Here is an 18,549-nt window from a genome sequence, read left to right as displayed (position 1 = left end):
TGTGTGTGTGTGTGTGTGTGTGTGTGTGTGCGTGTGTGCGTGTGTGTGTGCGCGCGCGTGTGTGCGTGTCGCGGATTCCCCTGTCCAGCTATCAATTTCCTTTCCCATTACTACTTCAGTCATTGCTACTGGTCAGTGTCCCTTTAACTCTTTCCACGCAGTAGGGGATTTATACCATTGTTCCAAGCCACGTGTGTTGCAAATTATGTCACAGGTGTGGGCGGTTGGCGGGTGCTTTGTTGTGATCTTTCCTCCCACTTTCCTGTAAAACATAATTTATCGTTTTGTTTTGTGACTACTGTCTTGTAAGCTACCAGACCTGTAGTCGTGTAACTTGGAGCTCTCATGACCTTGAGGTTAAGGTGTTCGCCTCTCATCCAATATATTTTCGTGTCCCGGGCTCGAATCCGGTTAGTAACGGAAACTTTTCTTCTCTAAAAAAAAAAGTTCTCCTTTCCCCTCCTTCCCTGCTCTCTAACAATGTTCTATCGTCTGCTTTTGTCTCCAATTTTTTGCACCCACCCCCTCACCTCTTTGCCCCCTCCTCTGGGCTCCTCTTTCTGCAGCCTTTCTATTGCTACCTTTTAGCTCCTTCTTACTGCTTTCTTCCAGCCACTCCACTAATCTTATGGTAGGGAAGATCTACAGCGGACGTCATGCCGTTTAAATAACCAGATAATATTGCTAAGGCCTCTTCCATTTCACAATTTGCACTCTCTTGTAAGTTAAGACTGACTTTCAAAATCAGACACGTTTGTTTGTTTGTTTTTAGGGGGGTGGGGGGTTAAGGTCGCGAGACGGTCGTGTTATGCCAAAATAGAACCATTAGCCACTTCCACGAAGAAAAAATCTGGTTGGCCGTGACTCTGACAAAGGCATAACATTGGCACTGTGTGCATCGTTTAAAGTTTAAGAGAACATATTATAGAAATGATAGTGTTTGTATATTTGTATCAGGCTGAGGCTATGTTGGCGAATCGAAATCCTCCCACCCCCCTCCGCCATCTTTCTGCAACAAAACCCCCGTCCCTTTATCGTGCGTACACACACACACACACACACACACACACACACACACACACACACACACACACTCACACACTCACTCACACACACACACACGTACATACGCCCGCGCACACACACACACACACACACACGTACATACGCGCACGCACACACACAAACACACACGCGTACATACGCGCGCGCACACACACACACACACACACACACACACACACACACACAACTCCTTTTTATTGTTTTTGTTTTGTTGTATTTTTAATACCAGAAGCTGTATAAAAGGGTCCAATCACGTGAAAGATAACAATGAATGAAGAACTTGACATGGCCATGTGTAACTTTTTTTTTTCTTAATTTATTTTTCCCTGTTTCGTTTCAGAAAACTTTCAGCAGTGGGCCATCATCGTACCTCTCACAAGCCAGCACAGTGCCAGAGGGGAAAGGAAGCCTAGCTTTTGCCTCTAACACTGCTGTGCTGCTACTACTACTGCCTTTGTCTGCAAGGCCAAGAAAGAGATAGCTCAACATGGCTGCCCGGCCAAAGTCCGCTGTAACGGTGAGTCTCAAGTCTGTTGTTATCGGCCCTTTATTGTCGCCAACGTCAGTTAACATTAATTTGTTCTTGAAATTGTTGTATTGTTCATCTGAAACAAGCAGCACATGTGGTGTTGTGGTTGGGGGCCTCGCTATTGCTTGCATGCAGGGTACCCGAGTTCGATTCCCGAGTGGGGAGAATTTTTTACGAGTATCTCGGTCTACTCTTGCTGCTGTGCTGTTGTATCCCTCTCAACCGGGGTTGGACCCGACAGGCGGAATCGGACCCCCGCGTCCAAACCAAGGAGATTAAAAGTTCTAAGCTCCTTGGTCCAAACTGAAATTGTGTGGATGGGGTTGTGAAAACTTCTTTTTTTTAAAGTAATCTGAAGCAGCAGGTCTTTTGTGCGTTTGACTGGGTTTGTTTGTTTTTTGTTTTGTAAAACGCGAAACAACTAGATCTAGCTGTTCTTAACGAAATAAAAGAATATCGACCTAATGATAAGATAGTGTGTTTTTGTCAAATGTACGGACCCGTTTGCTGAGTGGCGGAAAGTGTGTTTGTGTGTGTGTTTGTGTGTGGCCGGGGAAGGTTTCAACGTGGTTTTCCTTCATATAATTGTAAACAGATACATAGAATAGATCCCTTGGTAGAATGGATTGAATTACCCTGTGGTTCTTTGGTGTCGGAATTAGTATGTGTTCCTTGCTTACAAAGAACGTTGGTTGGGGGATGCTCCTTTTTTCCAATCGAACGTGTATCTTCCCTATCTCTCCTCTGTCTTTTATCAATTCATCAATTGTATGTTACTCTTTTCTTGTGACACCTCTAATCTTTGGCACTAATATGACATACTTGTTTGCAAGTACCTTATAACTCTAAACTTGAACTAAAAATAAACCTTTCCTTGAACAAGAGGCGCGCAGTGAGCTCAGTCGGCAACGTGCCGGACTGTGGGGATGCGGGTGTCCCTGATTTCATTTCCGATCGGGGCATTCTTTTCTATTAATCTTTGAGCTTTCATTATTATCGGCCCTCTTGGCTCTGTCCTGTCATGTGTTTAGAATGAAGGTCCTATACGTCTCTCTCTCTCTCTCTCTCTCTCTCTCTCTCTCTCTCTCTCTCTCTCTCTCTCTCTCTCTCTCTCTCCTCTCTCCTCTCTCTCTCTCTCTCTCTCTCTCTCTCTCTCTCTCTCTCTCTCTGTCTGCCTCTCTCTGTCTGTCTCTCCCTGTCTCTCTCATTTTTAAAAAACCTACTGAGGTCGAAGCGGGCATTAAACGTATATCATAATTATATCGGACCAGACAACAGAATAATATGCACTTGAAGATAATAGGACGCCGTAGTCTTGGCTTGCAAGAAGAAAGCCGTATTGCATGTTCAAATGATAAAACATCTGTGACTTCTGTGCGTCTGTGGCATGCACAGTGAGATCGATGGGTAAACGCCACAGCTGTCTTCAGTATTGGCAGGCATTTTGTAGTGTTGGCAGGCACACACACACACACGCAGACACACACGTGTGTCAGTGTCTCAGTACGTATTAAGATTGTAAGTAATAGGTGTTTGTGTGAGTGTGTGTGTGTGTGTTCTTGTCGTGATCAGTATTCGTGTCTTAGTTTGGATTTGGCAATGAGGATTGAGGAGTGTGTGGACACGATGACTGCCTAAATAGTTAACCCGGGGTAAACAAAAATCAAAGCAAATTAGGCACACAGAAACGACAGACGAAAAGAAAAGAAGCAGTACCTACCAGTTGTGTTGGACCATCCAAGCCAAAAACCGAGGGCAACCTGGATTCTGTAGATCAGATTTTATATTTACTTTGCTTCTCTTGTTGTTTGTTTGCTATTTTTTTTAATATTTTAATCTTATTTATTTATATATTTTTCTACTAAAGATCCCGTTGTTCTAGATCTAAATAGTTTTAAATTATGTAAAAGTGTTTATTTCATTTTGTTATTATGTATTTTTTTCACTGCCATACGCAATTGAAGTGGGTTTTCTGCAAATAAATCCGAGTATTTGCAGCCCTTTTCTTCTTAGTAAGTCTGCAGTATGAAACTTTTTTTCTAATGCGCTCTTCGTTGTATGTCTTAAGTGTGTGCTTGTGTGTGTGTGTGTGTGTGTGTGTGTGTGTGTGTGTGTGTGTGCGCGCGCGCGCAATCGCGTTTTTTTAGTAGCTACAGGTGGACCCTGTTTAATGGCGTGTGTCTGTTTGCGTTCGTGTAGGAGCATTTGTGGTGTTGGTGTTTTTTTGGTTTTGTTTTGTTGTTGTTTTTTAAACATTGTGAGAACACTGAGCCGGGATGTTTATTGAGATAGCATCACCTGTTTGGACGAAGCATTCAGGGCAACGGAGAAGTAAATTGTAGTGAATATGAAGTAGTGAAGGACTAAAAATTTGCTCTGTCCCCTTTACAGAAAACGAATCTTGATAATGACGAATTTCCAAGACAGGTAAATACCCCACCCCCTCCCTCTTTCCCCCCAAAAAATCCCAATGTTTTATTATGTAAGAACCACCAGGCTACGACGTGCTGTGTGTCATCTGCTCTTTGGGCCAGTCCGGACTTTTTTTATATGACGAAATGTCCTATTATTAACCATTTAACCCTCCGTAAGATCACAGCAGACCTTAAAGCTTTGGAATTTTACGCATTAGATTTTATCAATCTCCCCCCCCCCCCCCAAATCGATGGCTCCCGTGTCTTCCGCCCCACACTACATTTATTGTACAGTATGCTATTTTCCCATACTGCCTCATACCCATGGACGATGGGTGGGCGCTGTCCTGTGATCTACAGTCCATTAATAATTAATTGGCGAGGCTGCGTTCACCCCCACGTTAGCTTACTTCTAATAGATGGAAACAGACGAGGAACCCAGTCTACGGGGACGTACCTTCAGTGCTTTATTGATTAACAGATGACCCCTGCTCTGTCTACTTCGTCTGATGGGTGTTTAGTGGGTGGTCTGGAGTGTGGGTTTACTTCTTCTTTCCTATCAAACATCGATCCTCCTTATCTTTCTTCCTTCTTTTTGTATTTGTGACACCTCTATTCTTCGGCACTTATGTTATGACCTTACTGTGTTTTTAGTGCTGTAAAGCTCTTACTAAACTAAAACTACATTTTTTTCGTGGATGCTTGGCGTGTGCTCTAGTGTGGGTTGCCCCTTCTTTTCTATCAGACATCTATCCTTTTTAACTCTCCTTTTTGCAAAAGTGTAATTCTGTTACACTTTATAGCCTATTTGTGTTGCAAAGTCCCATGAAAGTCTTACTAAAACAAAACTAAACGTTTACTTTCCACTTTTACGACCTCCTTTATAATTAGCTCATGGCGATATACAATGTATACCCATTATAATCATCCCGACTTGCCGTGAACTACAACACGAGGACAACATCATGTGTCGTATCCTAAGCCAGGGAGAAGAGGGAACCGGCCAACCCGGCGAATCCGCCGGGACATTTATCGATCATCTCAATTGCCTCAGGAATGTGTGGCATGTGGGTCTCTCTCCCCGGGGAGCCATGCCCACTGAATAGGTTGGGGCGCCGGGGGGTGGATCGTGCAACTGTTGGCGGAGATTTTGGCACTCTGGTGATGTTGTGGCCTGTACAGAGGTACAATGCAGTTTGAAAAAAACTAAAAAAAACACAGCTACCTGTACCTGCGTTGCTGACAGCTGAAAGCTCCACATACCGGACTCTGGCGTGGAGATCATTACGGGAGAGTGCGCCGCTGTTTCGAGCTCTTCCTCTTACTGCTTTAATGACGCGCCTTATTCTTCGTTGTTTACACTTGTACTGTGTACAGTTGTCTTGTAGGTGGTTGGCGGGCTATGTGATATGGTTTGTTCTCTCTTTCCCTTCTTCTTCTTCGTCTGCACTGATACTGTTTATCGTTATCTTGTGAGAGGTTGGCGGGTGCTCTCATGTGGTTTGCTCCTTCTTTTCTACCAAACTTAACTTCTGTTGTCATTGTCTCTCCTCCGTCTTTTCTTTGTATGTTGTTTTCTTTTAAAACCTCTGGGCTTTGGCACGTATATGGATCAAGTGTGTTACAACAAGTGCCGTCAACCTCTGACCAATCTATAGCTAAACTAAACCAATTTTTTCTCCGTCACCCATTGGTTCCAAGTTGTTCTTGATCTACATGTGCCTCTTTTACCTTGTGTTTCTATTGAGAGCAATGTATTATTCAAGGCCTTGGTGTCTATTCAACTGCATTTGTCTCTTTCTCGTTGTTTTTATTACTGAGAAGGTGCTCTGTTTGCTCAGCTAAGCTGGTATCATGCTGGACTAAAGAACAATTGTCCACGGTTCAAATCCCAAACTGGGTGTTCTTGAACTCAGATAGTTGTATGGATTTTCCAAGGTTCTCAGTGGGTGGTTGGCGGGTGCTCTGGTGTGGTTTGCTTCTTCTTTCATATCAAACATCTATCGTCTTTATCTCCCCTCTTTCTTTTTTGTGTTTGTTGCTCTCTTGTAACACTTCTAATCTTCGGCACTTATATGACCTTATTGTGTTGCAAGTGCCATAAAACTTACTAAAACTAAACTAAACAAGGTTCTCAACACATTTAATTTTGCTCCGTCCTGTCAGTCTCATATAAAATTGAACACATGCCCTTACACTTGCACTATCGGATTTCATACAGGCACTACCTTCTTTTATTTCTTTTCCTTTCATGAAATTATTCTTAACACCAGCTTTCGGGTTTTTAAATATGTATCTTAGATATTTGAACTGTTGAACTTTGTTTGGTCGATTCACCTGTGCTTATTCAAATATAAAAATAACCACAGACTTTCATTTTCTGTCACAATAGTATTTAGAAGCAATTGAAGCTGGCACTTCATGTCCGTTTTTTTATGTGCTTTTCTTTGCCCAAACTCAAAACCCATTTTGTTAAAACAGCGTGTATGCTATGAAATATAGTTGAAACGAGAAGCCGGGGACTGTGATTTAGCAATTAGGCGCTTCGCTGTCGCGTCAGGAGACTCCAGTTCGGTTCCTGAGTGGGGAGAATTTTTTTTATCGAGAGTCTCGGTCTTTTTGCCAGGATGCCTTAAATGATCTAAATTGTGTCGATGTGGGCATAAAAAAACATTTTCATTTTAAAAATCCCAACAAATGAGAGACACTTCTTGTAACCAACATTATGCTTTGTTGTGTGTGGCCTGGCAGGGACGTGAGTTCGCCATTGCTCGACACTGCTAGGTGTTAAGGGTTATACAAAGAAAAGAAAACCGGTAAAAAGGACAGGCTTTATGGCCCCTCCACTTACAGCTGGCATATTTGATTTTGTTGTTTCGTACTTTCATTACAGTAGCAGATCCCTTTTTTATAATATGATGTGCCGATTGGTTTAACATGGGCATGCTTGCTTCAACCGTCTCTATACTCTGTCTGTCTGTCTGTCTGTCTGTCTGTCTGTCTGTCTGTCTGTCTGTCTGTCTGTCTGTCTGTCTGTCTGTCTGTCTGTGGCCTAGTGGTTAAGCTACCGGACTCGTAATCGTGAGCTTGCGGGTTCGGGGTTTCGAGCCGCGGGCCCGGCGTTGTGTCCTTGGGAAAGGCACTTTACACGAATTTTCCCCACTTCACCCAGGTGAAAATGGGTACCCGGCTATAGATAGTGAAATATCTTGTCTGTTTGTTAGTGTTTGAGCGCTTAACCAGCTGCTTGCGCTGCATGCTTCCCAAGAAGCTGACAATGGTTCTGAGTGTTCTATGGTCTGCCGGGGTAATAATATAGTGTAAAGCGCATAGAGCTTGCTTTCGAGTGGGGATATGCGCTATGCAAATGCTATTTATTATAGTCTGTCTGTCTGTCTGTCTGTCTGTCTGTCTGTCTGTCTGTCTCTCTCACTTTGTCTCTGTCTCTCTCTCACCCCCCCTCTCTCTCACCCCCCCTCTCTCTCTCTCCCCCCCTCTCTCTCTCTCTCTCTCTCTCTCTCTCTCTCTCTCTCTCTCTCTGTGTGTGTGTGTGTGTGTGTGTGTGTGTGTGTGTGTGTGTGTGTCTGCGGGTGGTTTAAGGGTGCCACTGGTTGGTCCTATTTCTTTACTTTCCCTTTTGTTTCTGTCTGTCTTACTTTTGGAATAAATGACCATTATTATGTCGACGTGCTTCTTGCTTCTTTTTGCTCACACTAAACTAGACGTGGATCAACATTGTGAGCATATTATATTATGGCGTAGATTTATTAGGCTTTTATGAGAGCATGTTGAAAATGAGTTATTAAAAGAAATACTGTTTTGAGGAAACTTGTAAAAATTCGAATTTTCTTTTTTTTTCAAGATTTTATCATCTTTCAAAACAGATGTCAAATTCGTTGTTTTTTCTGTTGAATGTTAGCTTAAATCGTCTGGCTTTGGGTTTTTTTTTTGTCCCAGTAGTAGTAGACAAGTAAACTGGAAAGTGATTTCAAGTGTTGGGACACTAGTGTCCCTAGCCTAGTGTCCCAAGCCACTATGTGGGGCTCCAGCACGTAACACGGTTCTGCAACACACACAATAAGAGGTTTGACACCCTTTCAACATATTTAGGAGGCAGGCTGTTTTACGTGTCAAAGCCAGCCCATGCTGACTGGGGTTCAACACCCCAGCTGAAATGCGGAGATTGTACTTAGTACAAAAAATGTTGCCGCTGAAAGGTTCTGTTTCTAGACCTTGACTCAGTTATTTCTGTCAGTCAGCCTCACTTTTTTCCTTCCCCTAGCACAAAATGGATATTGTCTGGACATTGCGAGCGCCGTAAAACCTCTACTGAAACAAAACATGTTTTGTTTTTGTTTCATTTTCTGCTTTTCTTTGTTTTTAGTTTTGTTTCTCTTGGTCGTTCTTTGTTTCTTTTTTTTTGGGGGGGGTTAAGAATTTTCTTGAAGGAATGGAGGGGGGGTGTCGTGTTGTGTGTTGTGGTCTTGTTTCTCATTGTGCTGGTTTGTCTTGAGTCTTCATTACTGTTGTGGGTGGTTGGCGGGTGCTCTGGTGTGGTTTGCTCCTTTTTTTCTATCAAACTCCTATCACCCTTATCTCTCCTCCTTCTTTATTGTGTGCGTTACTCTCTTGTTACATCTATTCTTTGGCACTTCTATCTTTTTGTGTTGCACGTGCCGAGGAACTCTTACTAAAACTAAACATTAGTATTGGCTTCTTACCCCCCCCCCCCCCCCCCCTGCGGTGCCACTGACTGAAGTGTCTTTAGGCCATTCCCAAAGGGAGGACATTTCTCGTTCTAGTGCACAGTAGAATTGTAAATGGGCTGAATTAACATTGTCATGCTCATAATTGTGCCTGAACTACAACAGGGAACTGCTGCTTTTTCTTTCCTAATCCTTACTATCGTCATTTTCCTCTACTTCTTTTGTGTGTTTGTCACGCCCTTTTGACCCACTATTTCCGGGGTGCCTTGATAGTCGAAGCGGTCTTTGTGCTGCTGAGGCTAGAGAGGTGAGCGGAGCAAGTCTGATTCCCTGTGAGGACTTCTCTGTTGACATCCACCCCTTGACGCTCCTATGACCTTATGCAGTTGCGAGCTCCGTATAACCTTACTAAAACAAAACATTGGTTTCTTTTGTATCTGTGCAGGCAACAACAGACGTGAACCTGGACTTCCTGACCAAGGAGGAGCGGGAGGCGTTGTTGTCACAGAAGATGGACATGATCCGGCAGCGAAATAAAGCCCTCAGTGAGAGGCACCAGGTGAGAAGGATTCCTATCACTTTTTAAAAGGATTTTCTAGGAAGAGTTTTACGGCACTTGCAACACAATCAGGTCATATAAGTGCCACTGAAGATGCTGAGAAATAGAGATGTGTTACTTGAGTGTAACATACAATTTTCAAGCAAAAGGAGGGGTAAAACTGGTTGAAAGTGTGGGTGTTAAGTCTTTTGTTGTTGTTTTGGGCTCTTTTTTTCTTTTTTTCTTGTAAAAGTTTTAAAGTACTTGCAGTATGCAGATGTATTGCTGTTGTGCTGTGTCTTCATTGGGAAGCTTGTATGTACAGTACGTAAAACGAAATGTTTTTAGAGGCATAAGGCTTTTTTTTTTCTCGGGCGGAGGGGACTTTTTTTATGGGGGGGGGGGGGGTATTTTTGAAAATATTTTTGATTAAGTTTTCGTGGGTGGTTGGCAGGTGCTTTTGTGTGGTTTGCTTCTTCTTTCCTATCAAACATCTATCGTCCTTAACTCCCCTTCTTTTTTTTATGTTTGTTACTCTCTTGTAACACCTCTAATCTTCTGGCGCACATATGACCTTATGCAGTTGCAAGCGCCGTAAAACCTCTACTTTAAAAAAAAAAAAGATTTAAAGTTTTCTGTTATGCGTCACTGTATTATGCGGATTTGTGTTATTTCAGATGATAGAAGCTGATAAAAAAAAGGCAGAAGATGCTGGGATTGCAGTGAAGGCTGTTGACAGTAAAGTGAGTTCTGTGCCTTTGTATTTTTATCGATTTGTTTATTTAATTTTTGTGTGAAGTGAAGTCTCCTGTCACCCACCATGCTCTTCAATAGCCAAAAAAGAAGACTATGGATGAGATGTTCTTTGCTGTGACTGAGTATTTTGCTTCTTGCCTCATTTCACCACTCTAGTATCAACTTTTACAGTAGTATATTTTTTTGGGGGGGGGCTTGTTTTATCAAACTAAGGGGAAAGATGTGCCTGTTTTACTGCTTTCTTGGTTTAGTGTAAAGTCTTTCTTACAGAATTTGGAGATTTATTTTGTCGGTAATTTTTCTTTCTAGTTTTCATGGTCTTGAGGTACGGTGTTCGCCTCTCATTCAATAAATCCTAGATTCGAAACCTGACAGTGGTGCAAACTTTTCTTGTTTAAAATTGTCTCCTGCCTTTCACCTCCTTTCCTGCTCTCTAGTCATGTTCTTTCATCTGCTTTCCTCTCCACTTTCTGCATCCTTCCCCGCTTTTCGGGGCTCCTCACTTTTTCTACTACTACTCATTTCTCAGTGGGTGGTTGGCGGGTGCTCTGGTGGGGTTTTGCTTCTTCTTTACTATGAAACATCTATCGTCCTTATCTCCCCTACTTCTTTTTTATGTTTGTTACTCTCTTGTAACAGCTCTAATCTTCTGGTGCTCATATGACCTTATGCAGTTGCAAGCACCGTAAAACCTCTACTAAAACTAACTCATTTCTCACTGCTGTCTTTCAGCCACACCCCCTCATCTTAGGGTAGGTAATATTGAACACCTTGCTTTGTCTAGTAAGGACGAAAAAATCTTGGAGGTCCCGTGTGCAAGTTGTGCACATGAAAGATCCCCTGGTGGTCATTAAATCGATAAGAGTAGGCTTCGGCTTACACCCAGGCAAAATTCAAAATTTAATCATTTCCTACAAAAGTGAGAAGGCTTAAATGTGTACAACCTGTGTCCTGTGCGCTCATATGACTGTTTGCAGTTGCAAGCGCTGTAAAACTCTTTCCAACACAAATTATGTAGTTGAAGAACTGGTTTGCTTTGTTTTTAAAAATACTGTTTTGCAAACTGAGCTGGCCGAAGTCCTGCCTAGAGGAGATGCAACTCTCTTTATAAAGAAGTGCAGCTCAAATATATGCTTCAACCTCTGTGATGTCTTTTGACCTCTAATCTTCAGCGCTTCTATTACCATATTGTGTTGTAAGTGCTGTGTATTTTTTTTACCAAGACTAGAAAAAAATATGTGTCATTTTTTAATAGTGCCAAATGATGAATAACCATTTTTATCATTGTGTGTTTTATTTTAGAAAATGTTCTTATTCCTTCCTCAGACATTCCCTGCAGAGGGGGCACCAAAGCCAAGGGGTCGTGGGAGAGGTCAACCTCACACAAAAGAGGCTAACAGACCTGCCCGAGAGAGACCCAAGTCTTCAGTGGTATTTTGTTAATTGTTTCTTTCATCATAGAAGTATGTGTGTCCAATGTGATGTGTTCTTGATGAACAGGCAGTGGCCCGTCAAAGTCTACCATTTTAACTTGCAGGCATTTATATTTGATGTATTTCCTTTATTTCTTTTCAGAGTTGCTTTACTTCTAATCTTTTTGCTTTGAGTGGTTGGCGAGCTCTCTGGTGTGGTTTGCTCCTTCTTTCGTATGAACATATGTCATCCTCAGCCCTTTTCCTTCTTTTCTTTGTCTTGTATATGTTACTCTCTAGTATCACTTCTAATGTTCGGCTCTTATAAGGCCTATTTGTGGTGCAAGTACCATAAAACTCTATGTAAAACTAATCTTTTCCCTGTTAAATGTTGCAATTGTCTTGGCAACTCGCCATGAAGAAAGGCTTAAGGAATATTGTCCTGCTTTTAGTTCTTTCCTTTTAAATATCTATCATCCTCATTTTCTTTGTATGTGATGTATGCTTGTATGCTTTGTGGTGGGTCTTAGGGATCTCACAACTGGAAAAGAGAAGTCTATAAAGTGTACTGAGACGATGGACGAGTGAGAGAGAGTAAATATTTCTATCATTGTTTTCATCAATATTTTTTTAGATTTGTGTAGGCAGTTCTCAGAGAAAAGAAAGTCTTTAGTAGAGGTTAATTTAAAAAAAATAATTTTTTTTTTTGGGGGGGGGGATATATCTGGTCATTGTTATTATGCATGTGTTACGGCTTGGAAAATCAATTTACTTTACAGTGTTTATAAGCTCTCCTGTAGTCAAGATTGAATGGGGGTGGTTGGCGGGTGCTCTGGTTTGGTTTGCTCCTTCTTTCCTATCAACATCTATCATCTTTATCTCCCCTCCTTTTTTGCGTGTTACTCTCTTGTAACACCTCTAATCTTCTGGCGCTCATATGACCTTATGCAGTTGCGAGCACCGCAAAAGCTCTACTTAAACAAAGAACAAGATTGAATGCTGAATGTACATGTATGGTTACATTTACTTGTCAGTGATGGACCAGATCTGTGGTGTGATATACACCTTTGTTCGAGTTTATCTCTAAATGTTTGTGTTGTTACTATTTATAATCTTAATCTGTTGCACTGAAATGCTGCAAGTGTCATGCTGGTGGTTGGAGGTAGCACTGGTAGGTCCTACTTCTTTGCTTTCCCACTTATATATATATGTATGTTTCTGTCTATTTGTCTTGCTTCTTTCCCCTGCACTTAAAGTTCGTTGTTGTGTTGATGGCTTCATTTTAGTCGCTCAAAACGCAGTGTACTGCAACTCAACACAAATATTATTTCTCCAGGAATTTCGAGATTCTTCACACTATGAACCCATCGTGGACATGTCAGATTTGACCAACTCCAAATCAGAGCACAAGGGCAGAGGTCGTGGGGGCCCTGGTCACAGACAGGACCATGAATGGGATGGCCCAACAAACACACCCAAGAATCGGCGCAAGCCGCATGCTAAGGAGGAGGTGAGTCCAGCTCGTGCACCACTCCCCTTTCCCCCCAAATCTAGTTGATTAATTCTACTTCTTCCTCCTGAAACTTTTTCAAGAGCACAATTTTTAAAGTGTTGTGATTTACCCCCTCCTTGTAGTAATTTCAGTGACCCCCATGCATTTCACGAGTGGTGTGACTAATCCAGAGTTTGAACGAGCACATCAAATTTCAAGTTGGTTGTCTTGTCGTATGCTTCGACCCCCATAGAGCTGTTTATGTGCCATACATATGTACAGACAAATAATGATTTCTTGATACTATGCCTTTGCTTATGACATGACTTTCCTGCAAGTCGCTGTAGCATGGAGGGTGATGTAGACCCAGTGAGTGCTGTGCAAGTTAACTGAGAGCACGGAAAAAGGACCACATGCCTACCCCCCTTAAGCATTTCCCTTACTTTTACTGTTTAGTTTTGCAAGCTAGTCCTATGCTTACTCAGAACAAACATGTTTTGCTTGATCCATCCTTATTATAGATGATTTTCTCGACTTTTGCTTTCTCTACTAGGCCACATTCATTAAAAGCCAGTGCTTCTCCAAGGTGAATTCCTTTTCTTCTGTTTCTTGTGGACTTCTGCTGTCTGTAACAATTTTGTGTTGCATTATTTACCTACTCCCTCAGCTTGTAGGCTGTTGCATTTTATTTTTGTTCAATGTTTTGCTGCCCTTTTTCTTTCCAAACTCTTAGAAACTGCTTTTGTAGCCATTACCTATTTCTGCAAAATGTCATTTTTACCTTCTTTTTTTTTTTTTTTTTAGACGTGTCACAATTCTCTTAAATGGATCAATTTTTAAATGGGACTCGAAGTAATGGGTAAAGATTAGATTACATTCTCAGCTATGTTATATTATTAATTGTGTTAAGTGAACTCTAGATCATCGCGAGTTCTATGCTGATGGTCAGAGTGGAAGAGAATTGTGCATGTTCAGCAGCAGTTGTTCTGTCTGTCTATTTACATCATTGTATCATACCGCCTCTTTTGATGTTTTCACCTCTCTTTTTTATTATTATCCTCAGCTGTTTGTTTTACATTTTGATTTGTTGCATTTTGTAGCATTTTTTTGTTTTGATTATTCTTTTCATTGGAGGGTCGGGGGTGGTTCCTTGAAAATGTTTTTCTTTTGTGTAAGTATGTTTTACTACAAAATTGAAGAAAAATGTTTTTAAAAAAACCAAAAAAAACCCAATCGGAATAGTATATCATGGAAAACAGTATTTGTAGATGTTGTTCTGTTATTTATTGTTACTTTTGTTTCAGACAAGAGTTGAATTCATATTTACTGTTATGTATCTTTTTGGAAAGGGATGTATGAAATTAAATAGCCAGAGGTAGTCACTAATGAAAGCTGTTCCTTGTTTCATTTTTATGTAGTTTTTTCATGCTTCTCACTCTCATTTCTGTCACCGAGTAGATTCCTCTTTACTGGTAGTTCATTGTGTTGTCGTTTTTTTGTCATCAGTTTCATGACTCATGTCTTTCAAAATCTTGTCACGGAAGTCTCTGTTGTTTGACACTGTGATTAACACTGCTTTCGTGTTGGTCAAGCCTTCAGCTAGCTCATCTCACCAGATGTCTGTTGTGACCGAGATGTCCTCAATTTTCAGCATGCCCGTCCATCATCCACCTCCACTAACAGGACGTGTCTCACTGTCCGCACCATGTCGAACACATAATAATTCTGTCAGCTTTGGATGTTAAACACTTCATCAATGTCATGTGCAGGCAGCTACTCCTTCCCCGGGCACCTTTGAGTACGAGCCCATCGTAGATATGTCAGACCTAGACCAGCGGTTTGGCCGATTGTCCCAGCACAGCGAAACCAGGAATTCTGCCGATCAAGTGAGCCACCCAAACGTATAAGGATTCTCATACTAGCTGCTGGCTGTACAGAGCAGGTCTTTCAGAGGTCACACACGCTCACACACTGGCAGCTCCACACATAGGCTGATTTTTGCTTGCAACAACTTTCTTTCTTGGGCTTCTTGGTTGTGGAGCTTCCCCAGAGCATGGAAGACGTTGTTACAGCTCTTTACCTATGCTATACTTGGATTTCTATCAATAAGTGTCGATGTCAAGAAACTGCTTTTTAAAAGGCGCATGTGGGAGATAATGTGTTTTATTATCTGAAAAAGTGGGCAAGCCCGTAGACATTTTAAACCTTTCTTGAATTTTGTAACTCAACATTTTGATTAATTAAGAAAGAACTTGTGTCCTCAACGTTCCTTAAAATATGCATAACTCACAATTTATTTAATGTTCATTACATTTCTTGAACCATGAAGAGTTTTAAAAAATGAAACTCCTTTCAAAAGAAAGTTGTTGAAGTACAAATAGATAAATCGACAACAGGTCTTTTCTCAAGTAACCCCCTCTTCTTCTAGTTCAGTAGGCTGACTGAACTTATAGAATAAATGTCTTGTGTGGCCCTTGGAATCTTATATGGGACATTGTATCTCCATTATTACTTATGAAGAAACAAACATGTATGAACATAATCCCCAGTACAGAGTACAATGTGTAATCCGGTTGTTCTATCCTTTTGTTTGTACAGAAATATTCATAATGATATGTACCCATTCACTACAGTTGACATGTAGCAGTAAGCTTGTGGTATCAGCAGATGGCTTTAGAATAATAACACTATTTTCCTCATTTATATTATTATACATATTTTATGGGAAGGGTGTGTTTCTCTCTGAAGGTGCAGGTTACGTCCAGTTAGAGAAGACTAGGGAAGTTGTTGTTTGTTGTTTGGTTGGTTTTTTTTTTGGGGGGGGAGGGGGGTTGTTTTGTATTGCTTTAATTTATTTTTTTTTTTCTTTAAATATATAGTTTCTTGGTATATGTGGGTAAACCCAATGTTTCCTATGTTTTAAATGTCAAATAGGGTAAGTTTCAGTTGTTTTTCTTTTTTTTTTTTCAAGAAGATATTTTAAAACCTGTGGCAAGAATAATTTGAGGCTTAGTTTAAAGTTGGTCTTTGTAGGAATGGGAGCATATACATGTCAATGATGTATATCTAATATACATGTATAATATTAACCAAGTACAAATAAGTTCCTCTCTGTATTCTGCATATTGTCATTACCCCCATCCTCCCCCATCTCCCCGACTCTCATCGACAGCTCAATCCTGCCTCACTCAATTCCCCTCTTCTTGATAGGGCTGCCAAGGTAACCCCCCCCCTCCCCTTCCCCCTTCCATCCCCACAGCCCATAAACATGCCTGTTACATGATCCCTGTGTGTGCTCTGACTAGTCTGACAGGAATGACTTCTCATAACATGCTGATGCAGTTTTGGCATGCTGAAGGAAAAATAATGATAAATAACATTTGTATAGCACATATCCTCACTCGAAAGCAAGCTCTATCGCGCTTTGCAATGTATATTATCAGCCCCCCACAGACCTTAGAACACTCATAAACACTCTCAGCTCCCCGAGAAGCATTCAGTGCAAGCAGCTGATTCAGCGCTCAAACACTAACAAACCGATAAGATCTCTCACTGTCTATAGCTGTGTACCCATTCCCACCCAAGTGAAGTGAGGAAAAAATATTTTCATTGATCAGCTCTAACAGTGATAAGTGACTGTGGCAGAAAACAGCCACTGAGATGGCATAATGACAGTAGGAACCTTTTTGAAATGAAGGTATTAGGCAGCAACTTTAAGCTCAACTTTTACTTTCACTGCTTAGAACTTCTGATGGGTATTTTACATAAAAAATGTATTTCAATTAGGGATGCCTGGTTCCTCTTGCAGTGGCAGACAAGGAAGTGTTCAAAGAAAGAGGCCCAGTCAAATAACAAACATTGGATTCCAATAGCGCTCATATACTGAAAGTCAAATAGACATTTATTGTGGGTATTCTGTGAGTTTAAAAAAGAGCAGGTTGTGCTAATTTAGGATCTAGGATGATGAAATAAATTTGCACATAGGACTTTTTTGGTCCTAGGAAAATGTAATTTTGGTGACACTTGCCAGTGTGACAGAGGAGATGAAAAAGGAAGAAACGTTTTGTCCTTGTAAATAAGTAATGGAAGTGGAAAGGGTGGAGGGGGTCAGTTCTTTCAAAATCCGGCTATTTGGGGACAAGAAGTATTCTACAGGTCTGTTTTTGTCAGTGCTCTCAAACAGGAGCTAGCAGTCTCAAATTATCAGACATTGAAAACCAGAAAAGAGGGAGGGAGAGTAAAGAGAAAGTAATAGTTTGGTTGTTGTTTTTTTAATCGTCTCTCGTATGCAATGGCTTTTTATGCATGTAGGCAAACACTTCTCTTGACCGGCATCTGTGGTGTAAGTGGTTAGTTACTTTGCCGCCATGTGTAGAACACATCAGTTTAATTCCTGTGTCAGAAGGTTTTTATACAGAACTCCTCTGTTGTTTCCTTTTTTTTGAAAATTGTAGTCTAATGGTGACATTACAAAATCTTCAATTACGTTACAGTTATAATGAATGACTTCTGAATAAATATCCTCTTCAAGATGACTGATGGCAACATTCATGAACTCTTGAATTTGAATTTGTCCAATAACATGTTTTAAGTTTGCCGTGGAATTTAGACCCTTATTTTTTTAAGGATTCTCATTATTAAGTTTTGCTGTTGCTTTTTCCCCAAGGAGCTGGTGGGCGTGGTGTTACCTTTTTTATGCTGTGTTCTGGGGATCTAGTTATCTCACGTTCCCAGTAATTCTGTGTCTTGTTAGCTCTTTCCTCTAATGTTCACACTCATTTGAATATCTGGTAGCCCATATTTGCATGTATGTGCTGAAATTTGGGTCTTTCTTGCTCTCATTCCTTACTCCTTCTCCCCCCCAAACCGCCCCACCTGGTTTTATAGCACAACACACTTGCTTTGTGCTTCAAATGTACTCTTTTTTGGCATGTACAGTTGTCCAATGTGATTTTTTTTTTTCAATTTATAACCTGGAAATTATATCATCCTAGCTGTTGGAATGGTATCAAAGCGTCTCTCTTATAAAATGACAAACATTTTCATTTCAGTAACTAACACAGTTGATAGTATGTACTTCAAAACTCTGAGTGCTCGTAGTAAGCAATCATTTTTCTCCTGATTAGTGAATTTATGTTATTCTTTGATATTTGGATTCATTAATTCTTTGTCTAACATTATTTTGTCTTTGTGAACTAACAGAGGCTCGGTTCTTAACTTTTTCATCCATTTGAACAGACCCTTTTCCTCATTACCTTTCAATCATTCAGGGCTGTTGGTTGTTTATTGATATTTTTTGTTCTATATACTGACTCAAAGCCTCGACGGGGTGTTTTTTTAACTTCATTTTTTTAATGGAATTTTCAACTCTCTCCTATTAATTAGCTCGTTTGCATCTGAGGTGGACATTAAATTTGGAGACCCCAACGATTCGATACCATTAAGAAATTTCATAGTGAGACGAAAGAGAGAAAAGTTTATTTTGATTTCGGAAGTTGTCATATATGTCCTACATTATTTGAATTCATTACAACTTGCAAGACAAAACGAATTCACAATCCACAATTGAACAGGAACTGCTGTCCCCCTTAATGGTAGATTGTTACTGTTGAACTTCTGTGCTCAAATGTACCTGTG

General features: G+C 40.8%; 1 protein-coding gene across 26 annotated transcripts in view; it reads left to right on the top strand.

The window, feature by feature from the left end:
• LOC101854308 (nascent polypeptide-associated complex subunit alpha, muscle-specific form) overlaps window positions 1-18,549 on the top strand; it is an 80,736-nt gene that overhangs the window by 37,175 nt on the left and 25,012 nt on the right. For 9 of the 26 annotated variants that reach the window (XM_005091763.3, XM_035973890.1, XM_035973886.1 and 6 more), the window contains exons 2-9: window positions 1,406-1,582; window positions 9,160-9,273; window positions 9,930-9,995; window positions 11,335-11,439; window positions 12,757-12,930; window positions 13,466-13,498; window positions 14,682-14,798; window positions 16,085-16,132. In XM_005091763.3, coding sequence (XP_005091820.1) covers window positions 1,553-1,582; window positions 9,160-9,273; window positions 9,930-9,995; window positions 11,335-11,439; window positions 12,757-12,930; window positions 13,466-13,498; window positions 14,682-14,798; window positions 16,085-16,132 — 687 coding nt within the window. In that variant the 5' untranslated portion in view covers window positions 1,406-1,552. Of the gene's footprint in view, window positions 1-386; window positions 411-1,405; window positions 1,583-9,159; window positions 9,274-9,929; window positions 9,996-11,334; window positions 11,440-12,756; window positions 12,931-13,465; window positions 13,499-14,681; window positions 14,799-16,084; window positions 16,133-18,549 lie in introns of those variants that run through there. The other 17 variants (XM_035973895.1, XM_035973891.1, XM_035973884.1 and 14 more) reach the window with 11 other exon arrangements.

This window comes from Aplysia californica, unplaced genomic scaffold (assembly GCF_000002075.1).
Source record: "Aplysia californica isolate F4 #8 unplaced genomic scaffold, AplCal3.0 scaffold00035, whole genome shotgun sequence".
NCBI classification, from domain to species: domain Eukaryota; kingdom Metazoa; phylum Mollusca; class Gastropoda; order Aplysiida; family Aplysiidae; genus Aplysia; species Aplysia californica.
This window is presented reverse-complemented; position numbering and strand designations above follow the sequence as displayed.